Source organism: Rhinolophus sinicus, linkage group LG04 (genome assembly GCF_036562045.2).
Source record: "Rhinolophus sinicus isolate RSC01 linkage group LG04, ASM3656204v1, whole genome shotgun sequence".
Taxonomy (NCBI): domain Eukaryota; kingdom Metazoa; phylum Chordata; class Mammalia; order Chiroptera; family Rhinolophidae; genus Rhinolophus; species Rhinolophus sinicus.
In genome coordinates, this window is record NC_133754.1 from 62,617,839 (window position 1) to 62,642,500 (window position 24,662).

The 24,662-nt window shown below is 39.2% G+C and overlaps 1 protein-coding gene across 11 annotated transcripts in view; it reads right to left on the bottom strand.

Moving 5' to 3' along the window:
- Positions 1-24,662, bottom strand: part of UNC5D (unc-5 netrin receptor D) — a 505,816-nt gene that overhangs the window by 75,351 nt on the left and 405,803 nt on the right. For 2 of the 11 annotated variants that reach the window (XM_019748159.2, XM_019748156.2), the window contains 3 exons: positions 17,422-17,454; positions 2,710-2,724; positions 1,765-1,950 (listed from right to left, as the gene is read on the bottom strand). In XM_019748159.2, coding sequence (XP_019603718.1) covers positions 1,765-1,950; positions 2,710-2,724; positions 17,422-17,454 — 234 coding nt within the window. The remainder of the gene's footprint in view (positions 1-1,764; positions 1,951-2,709; positions 2,725-17,421; positions 17,455-24,662) is intronic. The other 9 variants (XM_074329673.1, XM_074329670.1, XM_019748160.2 and 6 more) reach the window with 5 other exon arrangements.

Consider the following 24,662-nt stretch of genomic DNA (forward strand, 5'->3'; position numbering starts at 1 on the left):
GGCAAGTGAGCTGGCTGGGGTGGAACCTCAAAAAGTCACCAGGGCGGGCCAATGGTGTTAGCCACATTAATAGAGAGCTCAGATTTAGCTGTTGCCTGTGCTTGTTGGCTGGGTGGGTGAGGGCTCACCAGAGGAACAATGGCATCTGCCAGCACTTCTGTCCCCTGAAAGAGGTACCCTTATCCCTGTCCCTCTAGACCTTGCTTGTCTTGAAGGTAGTGAATTCACCTCCTACCTGTATGTTCCGGGTGCTTTTTGAGCTGCTGTCCCTGCACTGGAGCTCAGAGTGAGTGAGTTTGTGAATGAGTGAATCTGTGCATGGTCCCTTTGGGAAATGCATCCCCTAGGTCTCCAGCAGTCCTCTGTCTCAGCCACAATCCTGCTGGTTTTCACAGCCAGATGTTATGGGACTTCTCCTCCCAACAGTGGAGCTCTGGGCTGGGGAGCTGGGTGTGGGGCTGGGACTCCTCGCTTCTCGGGGATATCCATAGCCAAGATATCCCTCCCATTTCTTAACCATAGGTGTGGGAACTGCCTATTCTTTATCTCTGCCCCACCTACCAGTCTCCATATGGTTTCTTCCTTATGTCCACAGTTATAGGACTTCCGTTCAGCTAGTCTGCGGGTGGTTCTCAGTGATGGTTGAGGGTTGTTCTGTAGTTTTGTTCTAATTTTGATGTCGTTGGAAGAAGCGAGCACAGTGATTACCTCCTCTGTCATCTTGACTGGAGTTCTCTATTTCTAGTTTCTTATGTAGTATAAAGATCAGTTGTTCATAAATTTATTTCTAATTAGATCATACAAACTAAACCTTATATTTAGCCAAGCAGATTCAGATTCAGACCTAAAACTTTGGTGCTCAGAAGTGAGTGGCAAGTGGTAAAGCATTTTTTCTCTCCTGGCCATTTCCCAATTTCTAGCATGCTTAGGTTTCCACTTCAGAACTTGGTCTCTACTCAGTCACTGCCTAGATGTTAAAACTTCTTCTAGTCCTGTGGTACAAGCATTATTGACACACAATAAGCAGAAACAAAGGTGAAAATGAGGGTCAAAGTAAAAATCTTCATTCACTGAAGGAAGTTTCATTTTTTTCCTAAGATAAAAGCTGTGTATGTCTCATCCCTATCTTGCAATCAGAAATAAATTTGGTTCATGTAAGATAATTAAATGAATCTGTTTTAAAAATGAGTATTGCTATAGTTTGATATGATAGATTTACCTTCCCCCACAACAAAAGCTTGCCTGACTTGGCAACAGCTGAAAATTATTTAGGCTGGGAATTTCATTTTTTCCCTGGCTAACTGACCCATCATATATCCTCTAAAGTCCTTTTACTTATTTAAAACAGAAGTACAAAAATAACTCCGCCTAGTAAACAGTGTCATAAATATGCGTGGGAGGTTATGGTATGGTAGTAGTTGTCCTCAGCCTTTAATAATCATTATTTTAGTTAACTAAAGTAAATATACATCCTCAAAGCAGCTTGTTAAAATAGAAATGTGGATATCTGGGATTAATATAAAAAATAGAAATGCCTTGCTTAAAATGTTGCTAATGGTAAATTGAGAGCCATTTGTCCTCACAGTAGCCAAGCACATAGGCAGATTACTCTATTGAGCCAGGTTTCCTAAGTGTGAAGATAATTTGGTAGCGGCTCCCAGTGCCAAGAGCTATGTTCACACAGAGCCAAAGAGTATGGGGGTCCTGTGTGAGTGTAGTCTGTGGTCCTGAAGACGAGGTGTTAGGGGGACCTACGCCGCTGACCTTGACGGACTGTTTTGAAGTTGAAGGTCTGGAAGCCACCTGTCAATGCAGAAGAGTCAATGACGTCCACGCCATAGTCACTCTGGCTCCGTCTGTAAAGGGTGATGCCAATGACCAGGACGGCAACGGCCACGACTGCAGCGCCCAAACCCGAGTACAAAGCAATGTCGCTGGCATTCTCAATGCCTGAAAGACACAAGAGAAATCCTAAATGGCCAACATGGGCACGGAGACAAAAAGCCACCCCAGGATACAAAATGAAATGCTATTGGGAGTTTGGAGCTAATGCTCAGAGAAAATGACATATGCAGCTAGCCACAAGTTAAACTCTTTAACACAATAAGCAGATTATAAAATACCTTGTATAAATCAAAAGGATGCTAGTCAAATATCTTAACTGCATTAAGGTAGCTTACCATGTAATAGAATCTTGAAGAACATCAATTTTGCAAGTAACATAATATTTTTCAAGTAAAAACAGGCAACTTCTTAATTTACTTGTTTTAGAAAGTCAAATTTACCTGACAAGTGTTTTTTATATTTTATATTTATTCGAGAAAAGATATGAGACCCACATACAATGACAAATATGGGTGAACGGCTCTGCTTTTATATGACCTGAGGCACATGCATTCACAGAGAACGGTCTAGGGTGAGAAGATAACACATGGTCTATGAGTCAAGAGAGAGAAGACCAGCGCTCACAATTATGACTTTTAGCTTTGGCACACATCATTCAGTTTAAGAGAACATTGACAACATTGCTTTAGGGAATATACAATCATTATGAGAGACTTTCTGTTGTGAGCTACGAAAAAGTCTTGGTCCTAGGTACTCTTATGTCCATGGTAAATGTTTTCTAGCACCAATGAAATGCTAGAGTCTAATACTTTTTGGTGAAAGAGGACTGGTCTCTAAGAGGGCACATGCTGTTTTCTCCCATACCTCTCCTACTCCATCCTATTGAATGCATGGGCAAAGCAAAAATAAAAGCGTTAGTTTGAATTTAAAATGTGCGTGTCTCCCCATCCCCCAAGATAAGTTGTAGCCATTTTCCAACTCTTTTGCTGGATGCACATTGGGTGTGGTTCATTCCTGAAAAGATTCATAATGAGATTTATTCAGAATGAGACTTATTCAATACTATATAATCCTAAAAGAAGTATAACCTTGGAAAGTGTGTGGAAATGGAAGGTGGCAAATGCTAACTACATAATTAATTTCCCTACAGATTATGTGGTCAGTACACTTAATAGGTCCAAAAGTAATTACTGTGTCACCCTGTGTTGGGCTTAGAGGATAAAATAAACCCATTGTATATTTACCTTGTAATTGCATGGCACTTACTATGCATTCACTGTACCCTAATATGGTACTTATGGTACTTATGCTATCAAATGAGTAATACTAACCACACAAGTGAATTTATTTTCAACAAAGTTAGTGTACTGTAAAATAAGATGTTACCAAATGAAAATGTGAACAAGGAAATCAAGCAAAACCAGTTCAGCAATAAGGCATTAAACATACAAAAATAATTTGCAAGGGACAGCATAATCGTCAGGTTCTAAAAGGTCATAGGATTATCAGACACTTTTAATAATCGCAACAGCCTAGGAGGTGTTGAGAAACAGGGTATTGTTTAAACTTTGGTTCCAATTTGTGATGGCCCAAATGGAGGAGGGGTAGAGACAGAGGTGTCTGTGACCGTCTTTTCTGACCATCCAGAAACACGGGCACGATGGTTGACGCCAACTTCAAATGTCTGCCTATGTCACAAAGTGAAGGGTAGCTATCGTCCTACTTAGGCTATCACCCTCCCTGTACTCAAATTCCTTGGAGGGAATAATTAATTATGCTCAGAGGAGAGAGGACACAAAGCCTGACAGAAAGTGCCAGCCAGGGTACCAGGAACAGCGAAAGAACTTTGGATTGAAACCAATTAGTCTTTTCTCCCCCTTCCCTCCAGTTCCTTGGGCACTGATGACTGATGGCACTATCCTCTTAAAAGGTGTATCTGGGGAGAACACACCTGCTCAGCAACTGAGCACATACAGAGAAACAGGCTGGCAGTATACTGACTACAGCTGCTCTGTTGCTGAGTTGGCAAAGTGCAGACAAAGACATTGTTAGCTTCCTAGGTAGTACAATAGGAAGGGTCAGCAGCCAGGAGGATGACCAGGGCAAAGTACTTCCACTGAAAATGAACATCACTGAACATGAACATCCTGAGATAAAACTGAGCAGCAGGAACAAACTGTCTTTGCTTCTCTGAATTCTCATCTTTGTTTTCACCCCCTTCTTACCCAGGTAACCAGGTACCCAGAATTCTCCTCCTTCCTCCAGATATAAGTCCTATTTTTAGGAATGGACTATTTCCCCTCCCCCCCTTCTTCTGCCCCCTTTCCCCGACTCCGGTTCAAGCCGTTGTTTCTCAGTCTAGTTGTATAGGACACAGCTCCCTGGCCCATGCTGGTATTATGAGCCTTGCACTCCCCCCCTGGCTGAGGCAGTCTGTTGGCTGCCGGCCACTCACGCTCACGGCGGCACACGGCAGCCCAGCTCCAGGGAGAGCTGCTGTTCACAATCTTAGCTGTGGAGGGCGCAGCTCACTGGCCCATGTGGGAATCAAACCAGTGACCTCAGTGTTAGGAGCACAGCACTCCAACCGCCTAAGCCATCAGGCCGGCCCCAGGAATGGATTTTAAATATGCATTCGGATTGAGGTTTAAATGGATACTGAGGTTTTATATGGATCATTGTGTTTCCTCTCCCAGGAATGTTTGCAGAATCTATTTGAATTAAGTCAAGGGAATGAAACACTGAATTATAGAATTATAAAAAAAAAAAAAAAAAAAAAAAAAAGTGAGTAGAAGGACTTTGGTGATAGGGTGTGGAAAGAAGGGAGAAACCTGCATGGGGAACACTGCATGCTTAAAAGGCTCACCCTGGCACTCGGTGGAACAGTCTGATCTAAAGCCAGAAGTCAATGGACTCCTACAGAAAGATACGCCACGTGGTATTTATTTTACAAGATAAAGTTAGAAAGTTCAAGACCTAATATTTTCATTCACTCAACAAACATTTGTTGAGAGCCAACTATGTAATGGAAATGAGGATGCATGGATGAATTAACACATGGTCCATATTCTTAGTTGTTTCTTGTACAAAAGCAGTAAATCTTGGCATCCAGGTGCAGCTACAGAGGTAGATACAAGTACTCAAAGCAACATGTATATATCTCAAGAGATTTAACCAGACATCCTTACCCAGAGCTCAAATTCTTATAAAGTTGAAGCACAGTGCTTCTTTCTCCTTTTTTTTTCTTCTCTACTTCATGCCATTCTTTTATCTCTGTTTCCCCCCTCTACCCCACCATCATATAACTATGTCCTTCCAGGAAAGTAGAGTAGTTTTCCCTGTAAGGATTTCTGTGTGTTTACAAACATCATTGATTCACTTTGCATATGTGTTCAGGACTGTCCCTAGAAAAACCTGAGGTGTAGTTCCACATTTTCCACTAGTCTCATAGGAGAAGGGAGAAAGCTGGATGTATGTGTCTGTGAACACATGGGCACTTGGAGGGGTGCCACTGCAGAATCATCACATATATGTGTGGCACACACTCAGCTATTGTCAGAAGGATATCATAAGCCACTATTGCTCCTTCCCAGGGGAATTGCTCTAGCCATGTGACCACATGGTACAGGCACTTCCCAGGGCCTGAGAGCTTCTCCAGGCCCATGCCTGTGCTCTTCCTCACTTTGCTGCACTGCCATATACCCCAGATTCAATTATAATTAATTTCCTGCTAGGTGGACGCCTGCTAGCAAAAGGCCCTGTGTAGCTTTCATATTACAGTGACAGGTCATTGTGATATATCTCCTCCAACTCCATTACACCTCTAGACACTAGCCATCTCTGTCTACCCATCTATCAGATGCCAGCTGAAGGTCCCCCTCCCCCAAGAAAGTCACTGTCCTGGCCAGTTTAGCCAACCCTGCCAACCTATGGTCTTCTAAACTCTTATGTCACTTATGGTTCCTAGAGCGCATTTTGGATCATACTTTTTATTGTTAATTTTATCTGCATGCTAATGCATTCTTCCTAACTGCTTTAAACTATTTAACACGTTGCGTACGGTGGGGTTTAAATCCCTTGTGAAGATTCTCGTGATCCGTACGCAAGGTGTTAACAGCAAAATCGCGCTACAATTTCCTACAGAAGTTTGCAAATCATTCTGTGCAGTTATTTATTGATTGTTAGTTTGACTTCAAACTGGGAAGAGAAGTATTAAAGAAATCACAGTCTGAGGTTGATTTTAGAATCCCTGACACAGGGACTCTCTTTTCCTTTACATGTACATACATACATGTTTATATCTGTCTGCTCTCTCACATATACATGTGGTGCTGGTTTGTTTCCTCAAAGTGATTTGGAACAAAAGTGTTGATACCCATGGCTGACCAGGCTATTCTGCTTTTTATGGGCACAGGATACTTTTCTCTGACTTTCTGTTTCATAGACAAAGCTATACATATTAATGTCTTATTGATGTTTTCCCTGTGTCTTCATCGCTATTTTCCTCTATCCAAGAGTCACAAAAGCTTTAGGCAAAGCTTGGAAGGACTCAACACATGGTAGAATTAAGGGTTGTGTATAATCTACAGGTTTGAGAAAAAACAAACAACACAACCTTTGAGAACTGACTGAGAAATCACTTGTAGTCCAAATGATTCAGAAAGTACTGACGAATATGTTCAACAAAGAGTTGGAAACTAGGACCCTGGGAGGAAATGTTTATGGGCTCATTTGGTCTGGAGAAAAGAGAGTTGTACAGTGACTGTGGAGATCTTTAATGCAGAAAGCGTTGTTATATGAAGAGAATAAGTCCACAGTAGGTGCCCAGTGACCCTTCATTTATGATGAAGCTAGTAACCAACTCTTGCGCCATCTCTAACAAGGACTGAAAAGGAGGACATGGCCTTTTATTATAGCAATTGGGACTCTGGTTAGATATTAAAATGACCTTTTCCACAATGAGGGTTGTTAAAAATCTGCACTGTATTTCTGAGAGAGATTGTGAAGTCTCCTTTCAGAAAGTCTCTAAAAAACAGCGTGACTTTACAATAGTCTGCATTTTATTTTTTGGTCAAAGCTAGTGAGAAAAGCTAAATGACCTTTCAAAGCCCCTTTGAACTTCATAGTTCAAAGAATAGGTATTAACGAGTTTGATGGCTTTTTGAATTATAATCATACCTAGTCATTTATAGTATCCAGTGTCCCCAAAGGATTAAATAGAAGGTCTGTTGACTTAATTTGCCTTTCTCTCTTCACATAACTCCCATCTGAAAGACATATTAATGCCACTTGCTAATGGAAACATACCTAATTCCCATGTTATGCGCTTAACTATGCCTTAGATTAGAATCTATTTTATAGCTACTCAAAATTAATAAAGGAGAATAGCAAATGCCTTTCAAAACATATGCTATTCTATTTTACTCCTAGTAGATATTGGAGAATGACCATTGCTCCCTTTCAGAAAAACGGAAAACAAAACAACTTGGTGTGTATGAGTCAGTGAATTACCAAAGAATCCACACAATAAATATTCCCAAAGAGGGAGTGGGAGAGGCAAACAAACGGAAAACTAAAGAACCAGCGACAATTCTAGACCCCCACAGAAGGCCTGGAAACGGCCATCTCAGCAACCTGCACCCCTATTCCACCCCCGCCTAAGGAGCGCTGGGGACACAGAGTGATGTGCCAGAAGATTTAATTGCATGCTGAAATATGATATTAACAGAAGTTATTGTTAGAGTTGTTTATAATTGCTGTCTGCGAGAAGCAACATTTTTTATTTTATTTTATTTTTTCCTTTAACACACGAGAAAATAGCTTTTACGTTGTCAGCCATTGTGAGCAATTCCAATTATATATGCATTGCTTGGAATCTCATAAGCCCTTCACCAATCAACATCTTGGCCTCTTTTCTAATCTCACATCCTCAAAAACCTCATTATTGTTATTGTGATGATTGTTGTTTTATTAGTGTAATTAATGACAGTAATAGCAAATTCTTAAATAGCACCTACTATAATCCAGGCATGGTTCTGGTACTTTACACTTATTAACTCTTTTTAATGTTTCAACAACCTTGTAAAAAGTCCTCATTCAGATGTGTAAACAGAAGCAAGAAAATCACCTGCCTTGTTCAAAGCCTCAGGATTGGTAAGGAGTGGAGCTGGAACTCAGTCCCAGGCAGTCTGGCTCGAGAATCCATGGGTTAGGCCAGGCTCAGTCCCTGTCCAGCAGTTAATTTCTGTCCTGATCACACTACCTGACTCCCTCTTGATGACAAGAGTAACCCAGTAATTGAGCACTAAACTTGTGCTCAATTCTCTGAGAACCACAGATGTACCACATTCTCATCCTCACAACCAAATCTATTTGAAGTAGGTATTTTACAGAGGGTGGCAAAAAATATACGCACATTTTAAGAAAGGAAAACACTGTGTTAAAATTGTAATACTCAATATATACCAGTAACAAAAGATGAATACAAGTCATGTGTATACATGTTTTGGGCAACCCCGCTATTTTCTCTTCTACAAATATGACATGTTCTGATAAGGTCGAAATTTATTCAAGGCTTCATAATTACGTAATGGCAAAACCAGGGTTTGAACACACATCTGTCTTCACTCACAAGCTGTTTCACCATTACTCCGTATGGCTTTCTTGCCTCTTCCCTCTGCTCTGTATATGCCTGCACACAGGTTAACTCGCCCTGCTGGAGGAAGCCACAAATCATACTGGCAGCTATCATCAAGAAACTGATGCTATGCATCCTTACCTGGGCCTTCTTTGCAGTTGAATAATTATTTTATTCATGTCCTATGACCAAATAACAGTTTTCATCCAAACAGTTACTCTGAACTTTGTTTCCTTTCTTCAAGACCCCCACTTCTTATGTGCCCCTCTTTCAGCTGAAAAAAATAGGGGTCCTCTTATGTGAGCTTACTCCCCTACAACTCAAAATTCCTCTGCTCTTTCACACATTTTTCCTTTTCTCTGTTCCCTAAAGAGGCGCTCCTCTTCTGTGTCAGACCAGCTTGGATCCCACCCTCTCCTGCCTCCCCAGGGACCTGGCCTCATTCCTAATTCCCTTTTGGTCTTGTATCTTCAAACTTTTCCTTCAAACCTGAGCCTTGCCCTCTGCCTACAAACATAGTCCAGCCTCCCTCATCACTTCTCAAGTCCTTCCCCCAACTTACTCTCTAATCAAACTAATCGAAGATGCAGTGTTCTTTATGTCCACAGAACTTTTAGCTCTTTGTTTAAAATAACTTGAAGCATTTTTTAACGTAAAACATTTCTTAATACAGGTTCCATAATTTCCCGAACCTACTAACCTTTGTCCCTGTTAAAGTAAAAGAATAAATAGAATAGATATATGAGATGAGAAGATGTCTTAGGAAGTATAAAAAGTTACACTTCACAACGAGAAAACATATCCTTCAACTACCCTTTATCGAAAAGTAACTACTCTGGATAGTATCTTTGAGAACATTCAGGGGGGGAAAAAAAAAGGAAACGTCTTCCATTTGTTTTTCTTTACCCTAAAGGCTCCAGATTATACTTCCTTTATAGCACTTTGTTTGCTCTTTTTTTTTTTTTTTTTCCATGTACAATGTCTTGTAGCTCTTCCCTTATTGGAACCTACAGACCTACTTCATTTCTTTTTACAGTTGCCTAGCCCATTGCCAGGGTGTGGGATAATTTGACAAGTCCACTGTTTTTCTATCATTTGATTGTTCTCTTACCCTTTAAAGTCTATCTTTGCCCAAACCACTGTCCCCTCTTGAAAGTTGTTTTAAACCACTGCATCAACAGCAATGTTCTCTGACTTATTCTTTACCACTGCTCTGCAACAGTAGACAAGGATAGCCAACCCTCCTTCTAGAAAGAAAAAAAAAAAGAAAAGTCCCCTTAAATTTGATTCTCTTACCTTTTCCTTTCTAATTGTTTAGTAGCTACCCTTCATTCTCATAGTTCTACAAACGGGCTTTAAAGTTCAAAGTTCAGTTCTTGGCCCCTTTTCCTTTCTCTGTGTTCACCTAATAGGATAATCAGTCACACATCAACAGTTCCCAACTCACACACTAACCATTCCCTTGATACCAGTTTCAAATCAAGATCTCCTGCCTCATCTCAGTCTGAAGACCTCATCTCATATTTATGTCCTGCTTGATGGACCAAACTACCTGCATGTTGTTCCAACATCTCAAATTTGTCATCTGATTTACAAATTCATTATTCTCTTCAAATATTGTATTCTCTGAGTTCTTTTTCTGGTAAAGACACCACCAGTCACCAGACTTGAGATTGAAAGTCATTTTTCATTCTGCTTCCAAAGCGTGTAAGAGGTTTTCCCCCAAACCACTTACATGCTTTACTGACTGTATCTCCAGTGCCTCTCACATTTCTGTTTCAACAGGAGAGACCCCAGTTGACATGGGCATTGCAGTATCCTCTTACCTGGTACCCATGCTCCCAGTCTTTGATCCCTGAACCATTTTACACGCGGATTACTCTTCCCAAACACAGTTCTGTACTTCCACTCCAATACCTTTCAATGACTTTCTAGTATGCACTGAGTCCACTCTAACAGGGATTTATCTTACAACTCAAGAAACTTTATGTTCTGCCCATCCCATTTTTCAACTGGTTTTGCCTACTTCTCATCCATGTGGACCCTACCCTGGCCAAGTCTGATTACTCATTTTTTTTCTAGAACTTGGACTTCAGTGGACTTTTTTTGTTGTTTTTTTTTCCCCTCTTACCTCTCAGTATCTAATATTTCTCTCCTCTAATATCTATTTCAGTTCTAACCATTCTTCCAAGATTGGCAATAAAGATAATCTAATTTGTAAAATACTTCTTCATAGTGCATACTATTCAGACATGTTTTATTCCTTCTTTTAACTAAAGTTGCCAGATTTCACAAATAAAAATATGACAGTTAAATCTGAATTTCAGATCAACAATGAATTTTAGTATAAGTATTTCCCATGCAATATTTGGGACATGCTTACGCTATAAATGCATTTTTTGTTTACCTGACATTCAAATTGAAGTAGGGGTCCATTTTATCTGGTAACTCTGCCTTTGGACAACAAAATAACTGTGCTTTTTCTCATCAGATAGGAAGACCAAGTTGAAATGGGGGACAGAATAAAAAAGAACAGGATTTGAACTCCAGCAGTTGAGAAAATAACTATTTAATTTTCTATTCTAAAAATCAAAGATATAAACTCAATAAACTTTGAATATACTAACAGGTAGAGAGCCGGGGTTGGTGAATTCACATTTTTAACAAGTAACCTGTGTTAATGTGATGCTGAAGAACATACTGGTCAATCAATTTCTTATTGTGTCTGGGTTTAGTGCTGAGGTAGTCAATGAAAAAAATCCCATTATGTCCATTAAGGGCAGAGTCAATAACATCATTGAAAATAGTAGCTAGAAAAGGCATACACTAATTCTGGGATAAAAATGTGATGATAAAAAATTGAAAGTGGTAAGAAAATTACAAATGTTGGACATATATATGGGTTGAATTGATTCACAGTAGGAAAGATTGTGAAGGACAAACCAACTCACAGAATTTGTGAAAAGTGCTGTAGTTATGTGATTGAAAATAATCAGCAGGAGATGAAGGAAAATGATGGGCAAAATAGAGGGAAAAAAATTTTTTTTTAAAGCATTTGATCACTCTGATCACTAGATCAGCATCGATGCCAGTAGCCTAATGTTAGCTTAGAATCACCTAGAAGAAGTCTGTTGAAAATGTAAAGGTATGGCCCAAAGTCTCAGGCAGTTGTATGGGTTTGAGGTGCTATTCAAGTCTACACAGCCTGAAAAAGAATGTCCAGGTTGTCAGTGTAGATGTCCTATCTTCGGAGGAGTTCCTTACTCTGTGAAGATCATAAAGGGTAGGAGTTCCCATTTTTCCACTATAGATGAAGCCAGTGTATTCTGAGAAGAGATGCAGAATGGAATGTTGTGAGTGAGAAAAGCATACCTAGTTTTCAGACTTTAAGGGCACATTCAGGCCATTCTTTGATGGAAATAATTTTGGGAAGAATACATTTTGAGTTTTAATCTAATACCTAGCACAGAATAGATGAATATTAAAAATTATTTCTTTTCCTTTTCAAATCACTTATCATACTACCTTGTATTGAAGTTGTAAGGAAGAAGCATTTCTTATTTTCTCCTTCATGTTTCACTGGGCCAAGACTATTTATATAGAATAATTGTACAATAAATATCTACTACATGAATGAGTAAAAATGAATATATAGAAGGAGAGTCATTATTTTCACCTAAACAATAAAAAGCTCTAAAAAGAGTAGTTAGCAGGAAGATGTAAGACCACAACTCAAAATATTTATTGAACATCTAATACACAGTAGGCACAATGGTAAATGCTACAGGCATAAGGATAAATGACTCTATACCATCTACCAGAAGGCAGAGATTATGTCTTTTAGAAAGGGAATCCAGGTCAGTATAAAGGCAATAGAAATAAGGTATGGAAATGGGGCAATAGTCTGATACTGAGCAAGTTAGAGGAGCAACTAATCCAAACTTGGGGTGGGTGGGTGGTGGTGAAGGCCTTGCAGAAGAAGTGACCCCTACGCTGAAATCTGAAAAGAAAGTTAAGTTAAACAGATTTAGGATTAGGTTGAGGCAAAGAGTTTTCAGCAGAAGTAACAGAATGTGTAAGTATTACATGCCAAAATGGGCACGGGGTTTTCAGAAAACTAAGAAGCTTTGTGTGGCTGAAGAATATAGAAAGAGGGCAGGGAAGAAAACACCTAATAAGTAAATGATCGAGCAAAGCTGCCATGATTTAAAAAAGAAAGTTGAGACCAGGTCATAAACATATTAAGTACTTTGGACTTTATATTAAAAATAATGCTGAGCTACTGAAGAGGTTTAAACGTGCAGGTGACGTCACCAGAATTTATATTTTAAAAAGATCAGATAAATTGATGTAGGGCAAGACAGGGAGGAAACTAGAAATCCTGTTTAGGAATGAAGATGGCCTGAGCTTTCATACTTTTCTCCTGGGTCACCATTTTCTTATCATTTAGTTTTTCTCTTACTATGCTGGCTGTTACTTTGCTGTCTCCTCTACAGTGACTTCTGACCTCTTCTACTTCTAAATGTTGATATCCTTCAGGGCTCAGTTCTCAGATCTCTTCCCGCTTCTATTCATATTCATTATCCGGTGATCTCATTCAAACTAATGTCTTTAAATATCATCTGGCCACTGACAGGCCCTAGATTTATATCACTAGCCAGGACTCTCCTCTGACCTCCAGACTCATATATTCAATTGCCTACTCAACCTCTCCATTTAGATGTTTAATAGGTGTCTCAAGCTTAGTATTTGTAACACTGAGCCCTTGATTCTCCCACTATATTTGCTATATCAAGTTTTCCCCATATCAGTAATGGCAACTCCATCCCTTGTAGCTGCTTAGCCAACATTTTGTAATCGTCCATAGCACCTTTCTATCTTTCATACTCTATATCCAATCCATCAGCAAATCCTTTTGACTCTGTCTTCAAAAGATATGCAGACTATGACCTGTTTTTACAATTTCTAAGGCTATCTATCTGTCTCGAGCCAAAATGATCTCGAACCAAGGTACTATAATAGTCTAGATTATGGTAATAGATTATTATTACAGTAGATCATTGTAATAGGTCTCCTTGCTTCTGCTCATATTCACTGTTATGTTTACACTCAACATAGCAAGTACAGTTTATCCTTGAAAATATTAGGTCGTGTCACTATGGAAAAAAACCCTCAATGACTTTCCATCTTGCTCAGAGTAAAGGTCAAAGTCATTACAATGGCCTAGGCTACACTTGGCTGTTTCCCTCTCACCCCACATCTCTGATCTTAGCTATGATGATTCCTTCCTTTGCCTCTCTGCTCCAGATATCCTGACCTCCTTGCTGTTCCTCAGACACTCCACACAAACTTCTACCTCACAGCCTTTGCATCCTGCTGTTCCCTTTGCCTGGAATACTCTCCCCCTAGATATCCAGAATGTATGTTTCTTGAGTTCTCTTCTTAAGTATAACTTGGAATTGTAATAAAAAACCTTCCCTGAACACTTAATACACAAAGAACAGCACTACCTCCAACCCTGCCTGAGCCCCTTACCCTGCTTTATTCCTTTTCACAACATGTATCTCTATTTCCATGGCATTTAGCACTACATATTTTCTCTTTGTTTCTACCTCCCCTCACTAAAATTGTGAGCTTTGTAGAAGCAGAAACTGTATCTGCTTTGTGCAGTGCTGACTCTCCACCACCTAGAACATTTCCTAGCATGTGGTAACCACTCAATAAACAGCTGTCAAATGAAAGGAGGGGTGTATATGAGTAGAATGAAATTGGAATGAAGTTGATGAACTTGAGATCTACTTAGGTAGTAGAACAGTCAGACTGTAATGATTTACTGGGTATCGAGCAGGAGAACGGAGAGGAAAATGATAGAGGGGTATAGGAGGCTGTTCACGTTTCTGATCTAGACAACTGAGTTAGTGGAATAGAATTCACTGAGCTAGAGAAGGTGGGAGCAGGACTGGAGTAAGAACAGGGAAAGCCAAGGATGCATTCAACTTTGAAAATGTTGAGATAAGATTATTGGGAGATATTCAACTGGAGATGTCCTGGAGGCCACTGACTCTAGGACTGTTCATTGGATTCATATTTAGCTTGCATCTCTGTTAAGTACAAACCAGCTATGTGGAAAGAAGATGAAGAGAGAATGTGGTTCTGAGTTATTTTCAAAGGGGAAGCTAAATCATTTTCACCCCGAGGTGAACTTGCTGAACTAGTCACTCCTCAGCAGCTCACAGCTTCTCAGAAAGCCACATCCCGAAGCCTCCAAGGAATCTCATTGTCTGAACGCAACCATTTTTCAGTCTTACTCTGGGGGTGCGTGTTTGCCATTCAGAACCTACTATATTTTACTGCACCTCCTGACATTGTTACACAACATTTATTGAAAGCACATTTGATGGTAATGAAGTTTCTATTAACTATGATTAAATCTCATAAAGCACCTGAAGATAATTTAAGATGTGCAGAAGCAGAAAATGAAACATTCAGTTTAGTACATTAGGAAACATAATTGATTAAATTATCTCATTTACAATAAGTGCTTTCATGAGCTATGCACTGCACATATTTCCCCCAGTTTGTCATTATAATTTGCCAACAGATATCTGAAGACTTCACTTTCTTTTTACACCTCCCCGCGACTCCCAGCTGGCTCCCGGCCCTCCTGTTCACAGAGGACGGTATCCGTGGCTCCGAGTGAAGTTTTCTATCCGTCAGACCTCACAGAGGATCATGTGCACAGCTATGTAGGAACAGGTTGTTTCTCAATTATCTTCATAATTGACTTTGATTTTGCATCAGTGATGATTCATGTAGTCTTAAACTAAGCCCCTCTTTCACTGAACAACTGCAGCCTGAATTTGTATAATGATTCCTAACCATGCATCTTACAGAACCCCGATTGGATTCCTCTGGGAGCCTTTTGCAATCACATTGATTTTGTTAAGGTTTTATTTTTAGGAAATGACAAATTAAAACAGTTTAAGTGATTCAGTGGCAGTATCCAGCAATTAAGCATGGTGTTCAGGAGCAAGAACCCCAAACAAAAACTAATTCAGGAGTCCCTGAGGACTAGCAATAGCTACTGTGGGGTTTATGGCTGGAAGTACAGATGTAACCAGATTAGAAAGGCACAGGACTCACAAGCTAAGCATGAAATTTATTTTTTAAAAAACACACATGCGCTTCTAAATAACTCTCACATTGGTCATCACATGGATACCCATGACCTTGCCTGTGCTACACCAGAACCAGCAGATGGCATGAGCTCTATGACCAGGAGGCAGCTGGGGGTCCACTTACTCCAGCTGTTACCCTGAGGTTCTGACACAGGCACAAGCCAAATATTCACTGACCCGTTTTTTTTTTCCCACCATCCCTCAACATACACATACACAGACGCAGAAACACACACATACACAACCAAGTTTCCCACCTTCAATCTTCCTATGAGTTCAAAATCAAGCATGCATGATGTCAGAGGGCCGCGACCTAAGTACTGATAATTACTTTATGGGTAGCAGCTAGCATGGAAAAGAAGAAAGTTTGTTTTTGTTGTTCTGCAAAGTTCTCAGAACTCTGCAAGTAATGATATCTTATATCTCAAGCCTGCCTGAAGCAATATAATAAAGTATGAACATAAGAGTTTTACCAGATCTTTCTCTTATGTCTCCTCACCACTGTCCTAAGGTACCTATTTCTGTCTGTCTTCACAGGGCCTAATTCTTTCATAGAAGGTGGCTAATAAAAGCTATTAACTTTGCCAAGCTATTTGAATTTTAATGCCCTAGGATTTAAAAGATCAAAAGCCACCCCTTTTAATACCAAAATGGGAGATGCCTTCCACAAGCTTTACAAACCAAACCTACCAGATGGTTGCTTCCCTCTCCTGTTGCTACCAGCAGTCTTGCTGATACCCTTTGATCTCGGGGTTTCCTTAGGATGCTTCACATATTTCTGGGTGCTTGAGAACCATTTGGGGAACATATTACGATGTAGAGTCTCAGGTGCCTGCTCATCTCCGTACCGGGGACTCTAATTCATTTGTTCTGTACTGAGGTTGGGTATATTTAACAAGCTCGCACCACACCCAAAGATTCTGGTGCATGTGTCGCTGATCCACCTTTGGAGAAATATTTTTCTAAGACAGTGGTTCTCAAGCCGAGCTGCACACTGAAATCACCTGAGTAACTTTTACAACTAGCGATTCCTGGGTTCTAACATCCCCCTTTCTGATTTCAGTGGATTGAAGTACAGCCTGGGAATTGGGGTTTTTAAGAGCCCTTCAGATGGCCCTCAAGTTCAGCCAAGGCTGAGAACCGTAGGGTCAAATACCGAGCTGCCAACCATTCATTCTGGGCTCCTTCCCAAATCTACTGGATGTATAAGATGGAGGTAATGCAAAGGCCTGTCCAGGAAGCAAGCCTGTGTTTAGAGAGTTCATGGCAGAACCCTCCCCCAATTTTTCAGTTCCTGATAATTTCACTGTGGAGTACTGGTTCCTAATTTACCCATTTGCCATGGATTTCACAGTTCGCCTCTCAGCCCCCTCCCCCCCCACCTCTTAGGTGGAGAGGTGTGTAGTCAGGCTTTTGCCCAAGGCTGCTTTCATGAAAGTGTGTACTGACAGATATTTATTAATTTTAATGCTGTAAATCGCCTCAGAGATAAGAATCCTAGATGACATTTGCAGAGAAATGGACTTCTAGGCAGGCAGAATCAAGACGAAAGATTTACTTTTATTCTAAGGTAGGGGAGGGGTGTGCATATTTCTTTCTGATTTAAACCTCTGATATGTGACTCCAAACCCAATGAGCAGAAGCCCCGAAAGCCCTGAATATTTCGTACAAACTTCAATTCTGTTTGGCTCCTAAAGAAATACAACAGCAAGGCAGCAAATATGAGAATAAATTATATTCACAAGAGGAAAAATAACTTACTTTGGGGTTTTATTTCATGAAGAGGTTTTTTATCTAAAAGAAAGAGAGAGAAAAAAGTTGCATTTAATAAATTTACATGGAGCAGATATATTTCCTATATCACTTTATGTCTACCTCTATAAATGAAATGTTTTCTCTATTTTTGCAGACACTATGGATTAAGATTCTGTATTTTTCCTTTTTATTTTAATTTTTTATTTTTCTCTTTGGCAATATTTTTCTAGGATGATTGCTTCATCCTTTTTTTTTTTTTTTTTTTTAAATTTTCCCTCAGGCTTAATAGTTTCTCTCTGTTGCAATTGCTAGATTCTTATCAGCATGATGACAGCAGTGAGCTTGCAGCCTGTCCCTTTTTATAAACAAACAGCCAGAAGACAGCTCAGGTAAGGGATGCTATTTCACTATGTATGATAGAAAAATGAACTAGTGAATAAATATTTAAAGGGATCCTACATTGGTTTGTAGTTATCATGGCCTGGATAAAAGTTCCAAACAATGTGGTTTATTCATTTTCGTTTGGTATACATGCAGTATTGTGAGCACATTGGAGGTTTGCTTTTAAGAAATCACACTATGTTGTTTCAGATCTCTATTATCTGTAAAAATATGTACAATCTCTCCTAATGGAAAGAGTCATTTTTGTAATCATGGTATTGAGTAGTGTAGCAGTCAGATGAGGAGGATAAAGAGAAGACATTCAGCCTTTTACTTAAGCAGGGCCACAGGACCCCGACTTCAGGTGAGATGTTTTTATTAATCCTTCCCCTAGTCCTCCATTCACCCTATCCTGCCCCATCTCTTATCACCAAATAATCTTGCAATAATCTTGTAAATCACTTCGAGACTTGATACCTGTGTCTGACTTTGTTTTATACCACAGCCCCTTCACTCCCCATTCCCGCTGCGTGGCCCTGTACGTCCCACAGCAACACAACGCCACACTGCAGAAACCTGGGAAGCCTACACTTCAGACAGCAGGTCAAAGTTCCAGAAGATCTGCATGGTGAGTTATCCCTCTTATTATATCAGTCTCTCTTAGGGCTTAGGCAGAACACTGGCAGACTGCAAGCACTGAGGCTGTTGCTAGCTGGTCACAGAATCACACTGGGGTCGGGTGACCTTGAAAGGTCACCTTGTGCAGTCCCCTTCTTCTGTTTGCCTGAAGGTGAGTCAAGCGAGATGACACACTGTCATTTTGGATTTTTTTTTTAACTGAATCAAATCTAGTACAGTGAACATTTGAGAACGTCATAAATATTATCTGACTGACTTCACCATAACCCCTCCCAGGCAGACAGATGCAGCTATATTCCGAATCCTTCAAGGAATATCTCTTACCCTAAGCAACTCCTACACTAAATACTGATTTTGACAGAAAACTTTGTGTGATTTAAGTACAACTCTTTGTATGTTTTGCCATCTGATTTGTTAAGGGAGTAGCTGTTAAAAGTTATATGTAAATCACACTTTTACAAATGGGCCAGATTTTTTTCACTATAAGGGAAAAGTTAATCTGCAAAAGGTAATTTCTGACAAATCTTTCTTTAAATGAAAAATCCTCATAAAAGATAATTTGTTCAAATTGGTATGATCGTATTCAGTAAAACGGGAATGATAATGTCCCTGAAGGTTGGTACTGGGGATTAAACATGACGAATGTGAAGCATGCAGCCCCGGGCTGACACACATTCAGCGTCGATACGTGATAGTTAATAACTAACGCTATGATTTGAACTTGTTATGAACAGGATCATCATCATCACTTGTTCAGAGTTTAAAAAAAAAAAGACTCTTGGAGACGAGTCACAATCCCAACTCAGAAATTCTAGTGAATTTCAGAGGTGTTTGAAAGGGACGTAAGACACTTGTGTCCATTCCTGGCCTCTGTTTTATGAGATTGAGGGGAAATCCAAAGCTTTAGTTTCCTCATATTGAGAAAGAAGGGCCGGGACAGAGACCAGAAGACCCCCATGGGCTCCCTGGCTCTCATCAACTATAAATCAGAATAACAACCAATGACATTCCATTTGATATCCATTTGAAATGATTTCCTAAAGCAGAGTACAAATTATTCAAAGGGCTGCTGCTCTACCATGACATCCATTATGCTGAGGTCTAGCCTATCTTGTGTGTCCCTGTGCATCTGCTCACAAAAAAGGCTGGAAGCCTCTGGTGCCAAGAGAGCTTTAGTCCCCTGGCATCAGCATCAAAATTGGGTCCTGTTGTATTTTGTGAACTACCAGTATCATGTCAGCAAGCTGCTATCACTGCACATTTTCCCAGCTTGAAATGTCTGATCAGAGACTGTTCTACCATAAGCTTGAGTGAGAAAGGGCTGCCCTCTGACCTCACCATTTTTTGCAAAAGAACTGCCCACCCCATGCTACATGTTCTTTTATTCTGTTTGCATAATCATTTCCTCAGAAGGCTCAGGGCCATGCATCCACTTGGCCTTGGTCAACCAAATCCTCTCGGCTTTAACTTTATCTCTCTCCAAGGCCATGTTCAAATGACCCTTTAGTAAATTAATCCATTAGGGCCATGGTTCTTAATGCTGGCTGTGCATTAGAATCACCTGAGGAGCTTTTTTAAAAAAATACCCATGCCTGGGCGCCACTCCAAGAGGTCCTGATTAATTGGGGTTTGTTTTTGTAATTACTGAGGGCACCACCACTTCCTGTCAACAAATCTGGGACTCTGTGTACTGAACTTCAGTTAGGCTTTGGGACAGCTATAGTATCCAGATGGGCCTAGAAGTATCTCTTTTGTATCCTGCAGGCAGAGAAATATAATTTTGAGCCAGTGGTAGCTGAGTTGCAGATTATGAAAATCCAGTTTTCTAAGGTCGAATATACACTGAGATACCTTCTGGGTAAATAGATATTGATAATAAGTAATTAAAACTCATTCTTATTACTTTGTGTACTTATAAGCAAAAGATGCAGACGTGTTATTTTTTAAATTTTAATAGTGTTTTCAATTGTCATGTGTTCTTTAATTTATATACACAAGTCTAAGTTTTTCCCTCTTATGATTATATATGTGTAAGATTATGTGCACACATCTACGCTTATACATATAAGCTGGAACTACATGAAATTAACAGTAATTGATCATTTTTACCTAAAAGACATAGAATTGTCTTTTATCTATTACTCTTCAGTCTGCTCTTATCTTAGTAGTGTAATGCAAATATTGCTTTGCACGTGTGTGTGTGTGTGTGTATTTATGTGTGGGGTGAAGAGAAAGAGACAGAGAGCAATCTACCTTTATAAATTTTGACGGTGATTCATTTCTTTTCCACCTTTCTTTAATTTATTGCTTTCTTTGTTATATGGGAGGCTCCCAAAGCATTTCCATGTTATCCATTGTTCTTAGGAGCTATTTATAGCCACACCCTACTTTCCAAACCACCCATTCACCAATACCCAGCCTTATTCTTTTTCTGCCGGAGAACAAATGTGGCCAGCTGTGTGGGACCCACATCCTGGGGCTCTAAGACAGCAGGCCTGAGGGCACATAGCACATGTCAATAGACAGGATCAATCTCCAACCTAGAAACTGGGCAAGGGTGTGTTCCCCAAAACCTGTGGGTTGTGATTATGTGAAATCGGCTCCTATGAGTTTTGACTACTACACAGATAAGTTTGATACCAGAGTTTACATTGTTTTTTTAAGATTCAGGCATAGAGCCACTCAATGTGGACTAATTACCCACAAGACAAGCCAAGACTGCTACTCCCCTCCCAGGCAACAATTCACATATGTTATTATAGTTAATGTTTACCAGTTTTTTTTTTAATTTCAATAAACCTGTCATCATGTCCCATATTTTCATTTTTATTATTTCCTTCTTCAAGAATCGTCTTTTGAAACCTTTCTCACTCCCCGCCCCTAAATTAGGTGTTGACTGTTTTTAGTTTACCCTCCATAGTATTTGCAATCTTAAATTATTCAGGAGGTGATTCCAATGTCTGAGGTATAGTCAGTCTTCTCTGCCCACTCTGGCTATTTACTTACTGGGGTAATTCTCTAGTTATCAGCACACAGGAATCTACCATGATTCCACATGCCTCCAAGGCATAACCAGCGGCTCTATCTTCTATAATCTGATCCCACCACAACAAATAGGAGTTACTTTTCACAGCTCCTCAACACAAATCCATGCTCTAGTCCAGTCAATCCATTAACTGCAAGTTTTGGTCTGACTTATTTCCTCTCCAGACTCTTAGGGCTCTTGCCCATGCTGTTGCCTTTCCTTGGATTGCCCTCCTCTCTTCAAGCCTCCTATGTAAAAATGTCCTGTTCCCAAGGCATACATCAACCTTTTACATTTAATCTTCAGTTATAGTTGACATACAATATTATATTAGTTTCAGGTGTACAGCATAGCAGTTAGATATTTATCTATCTTATGAAGTGATCACCCTGATAAGTCTAGAATCCGTCTAACACCATACAGTTATTATGCTGATGTTCTCTATATTGTACTTTATATCACTATGACTGCTTCTTAACTGGCAATTTGTACTTCTTAATCACTTTCACCTTTATCACCCATTCCCCTAACACCCCTCCCATCTGGCAACCATCAATTTGTTCTCTGTATCAGTTCATTTGTGTTTTGTTTGTTCATTCATTTTGTTTTACAGATTCTACATAAGTGAAATCATATGATGTATGTCTTTCTTGGTCTGACTTATTTCCTTAGCATATACCCTCAAGGTCCATTCATGTTGTCTCAAATGGTAAGATTTCATTATTTTTTATGGCAGAGTAATATTACATTGCTTATATGTGCCACATCTTTTTTATCTATTCATCCAAGAGTGACACATAGGTGGCGTCTATATCATGGCTATTGTAAATAATGCTACAGTGAAAAGAGGGGTACAAATATCTTTTTGAATTAGTGTTTTTGATTTCTTCAGATAAATACCCAGAAGTGGAATTGCTGGATCATATGGTAGTTGTTTTTATTTTTTTGAGTAACTTCTATACTGTATTCCATAGTGGCTGTACCAACTTACTACCCCATCAACAGTGCACCTCTTTTCTCCACATCCTGGCCTACACTTATTTTTTGATTCCTTGATGGTAGCCACTCTGACAGGTGTGAGGTGACTATCTCACTGTGGTTTTAATTTGCATTTTCCTGATAGTCAGTGATGTTGAGCATTTTTCATATGTCTATTGGCCATCTGTATGTCCTCTTTGGAGAAAGGTCTGTTCAGGTACTCAGATTGTTTGCTTTTTTGTTGTTGAATTGTATTAGTTCCTTATATGTTTTGAATATTAACCCTTATCAGATGTATCATTGGTGAATGTCTTCCATTCAGTATGTTGCCGTTTTGTTTTGTTAATGACTTCCTTCATCGTGAAAGACTTTTTAGTTTGATGTAGTCTCATTTGTTTCTTTTTTCTTTTGTTTCCCTTATCTGAAGAGATATATCAGAAAAAACATTACTACATAAATTCTCTACATAAATGTCAGATAATTTACTGCTTATGTTTTCTTTTAGGAGATTTATGGTTTAGGGTTTTACATTTAAGTCTTTAATCCATTTGAGTTTATTCTTGTATGATGTAAGAAAGTGGTCTAGTTTCATTCTTTTGCATGTATCTGTCTAGTTTTCCCAACAGTATTTATTGAGTAGACTGTCTTTATCCCATTGTATGTTCTTGCCTCCTTTGTCATAGATTAGTTGACCATATAGGCATATTTAGGTTTATTTCTGGATTCTCTATTCTGGTACATTCATCTATGTGTTTTTATGCCAGTGCCAACCTGTTTTGGTTACTATAGTCTTGTATAATTTGATATCAGGTAGCATGATACTTCCAACTTTGCTCTTTTTCTCAAGATTGCTTTGGCTATCAGGGTGTTTTCTGGTTCCACATACATTTTAGGATTATTTGTGCTAGTTCCTTGAAAAATGCCATTGGTATTTTGATAAGGATTGCATTGAATGTGTAGATTGCTTTAAGTAGTATGAATAATTTAATAATATTAATTCTTATCTATGAGTAGTATATCCTTCCATTTATGTGTATCTTCTTCAGTTCTTTCTTCAATATCTTATGGTTTTCTGAGTACAAGCTTTTCACCTCCTTGGTTCATTTCATTCCTAGGTATTTTGTTCTTTTTGATACAACTGTAAATGGGATTGTGTTCTGAATTTCTCTTTCTGATAGTTTGTAATTGGTATAGAAAAATGCAACTGGTTTCTGAATAATAATTTTGTGTCCTATATTACTGAATTCATTTATTAGTTCTGAAAGTTTTTTGGTGGGATCTTTAGGGTTTTCTCTCTCTACAGTATCATGTCATCTGCAAACAATGACAATTTTACTTCTTCTCTTCCAATTTGGATTTTTGTTTTAATGTATTTATTTCTTGTCTGATTGCTTGGTTAGGACTTCCAGTAGTAATTTGAACAAAAGTGGTGAAAGTGGCCATCCTTGTCTTGTTTCTGATCTTAAAGTAAAAGGTTTCAGCTTTTTACCATTGACTGTGATGTTAACTGTGGGTTTGTCATATGCGGTCTTTATTATATCGAGTTATGTTCCCTCTATGCCCACTTTGATGAGTGACTTTTTTTTTATCATAAATGGAAGTTGGATTTTGTGAAATGCTTTTTCTGCATCTATTGATATGATCATATGATTTTTATCTTTCATTTTGTTTATGTGGTTTATCGCATTAATTGATTTGTAGATATTGAACCAGCCTTGTATCCTAGGAATAAATCCCACTTGACCATAGTGTATGATCTTTTTAACGCATTGCTGAATTTGGTCTGCTAATATTTTGTTGTGAGTTTTTGCATCTATGTTTATCAGGGATATTGGCATATAATTCTCTCTCTCTCTCTGTCTCTGTCTCTGTCTCTGTCTCTCTCCCTCCCTCCCTCCCTTTCTCCTCTCTCTTTATCTGAGTTTGGTATCAGGGTAATGCTAGCCTCAGAAAATGAGTTTGGGAGCCTTCCCTTCTCCTCAATGTTTTAGAATAGTTTGAGGACAGGCATTAATGCTTCTTTTAATGTTTATCAAAATTCACCTCTGAAGCTATCTGGTCCAGTACTTCTCTTTGTTGAGAGTTTTTTGATTACTGATTTAAATTTGTTAGTAGTTATTGGTCTGTTCCGATTTTGTTTCTTCCTGACTCAGCACTGGAAGACTGTGTTTTTCTAGGAATTTATCCATTTCTTCCAAGTTGTCCAATTTGTTGGTTTGTCATT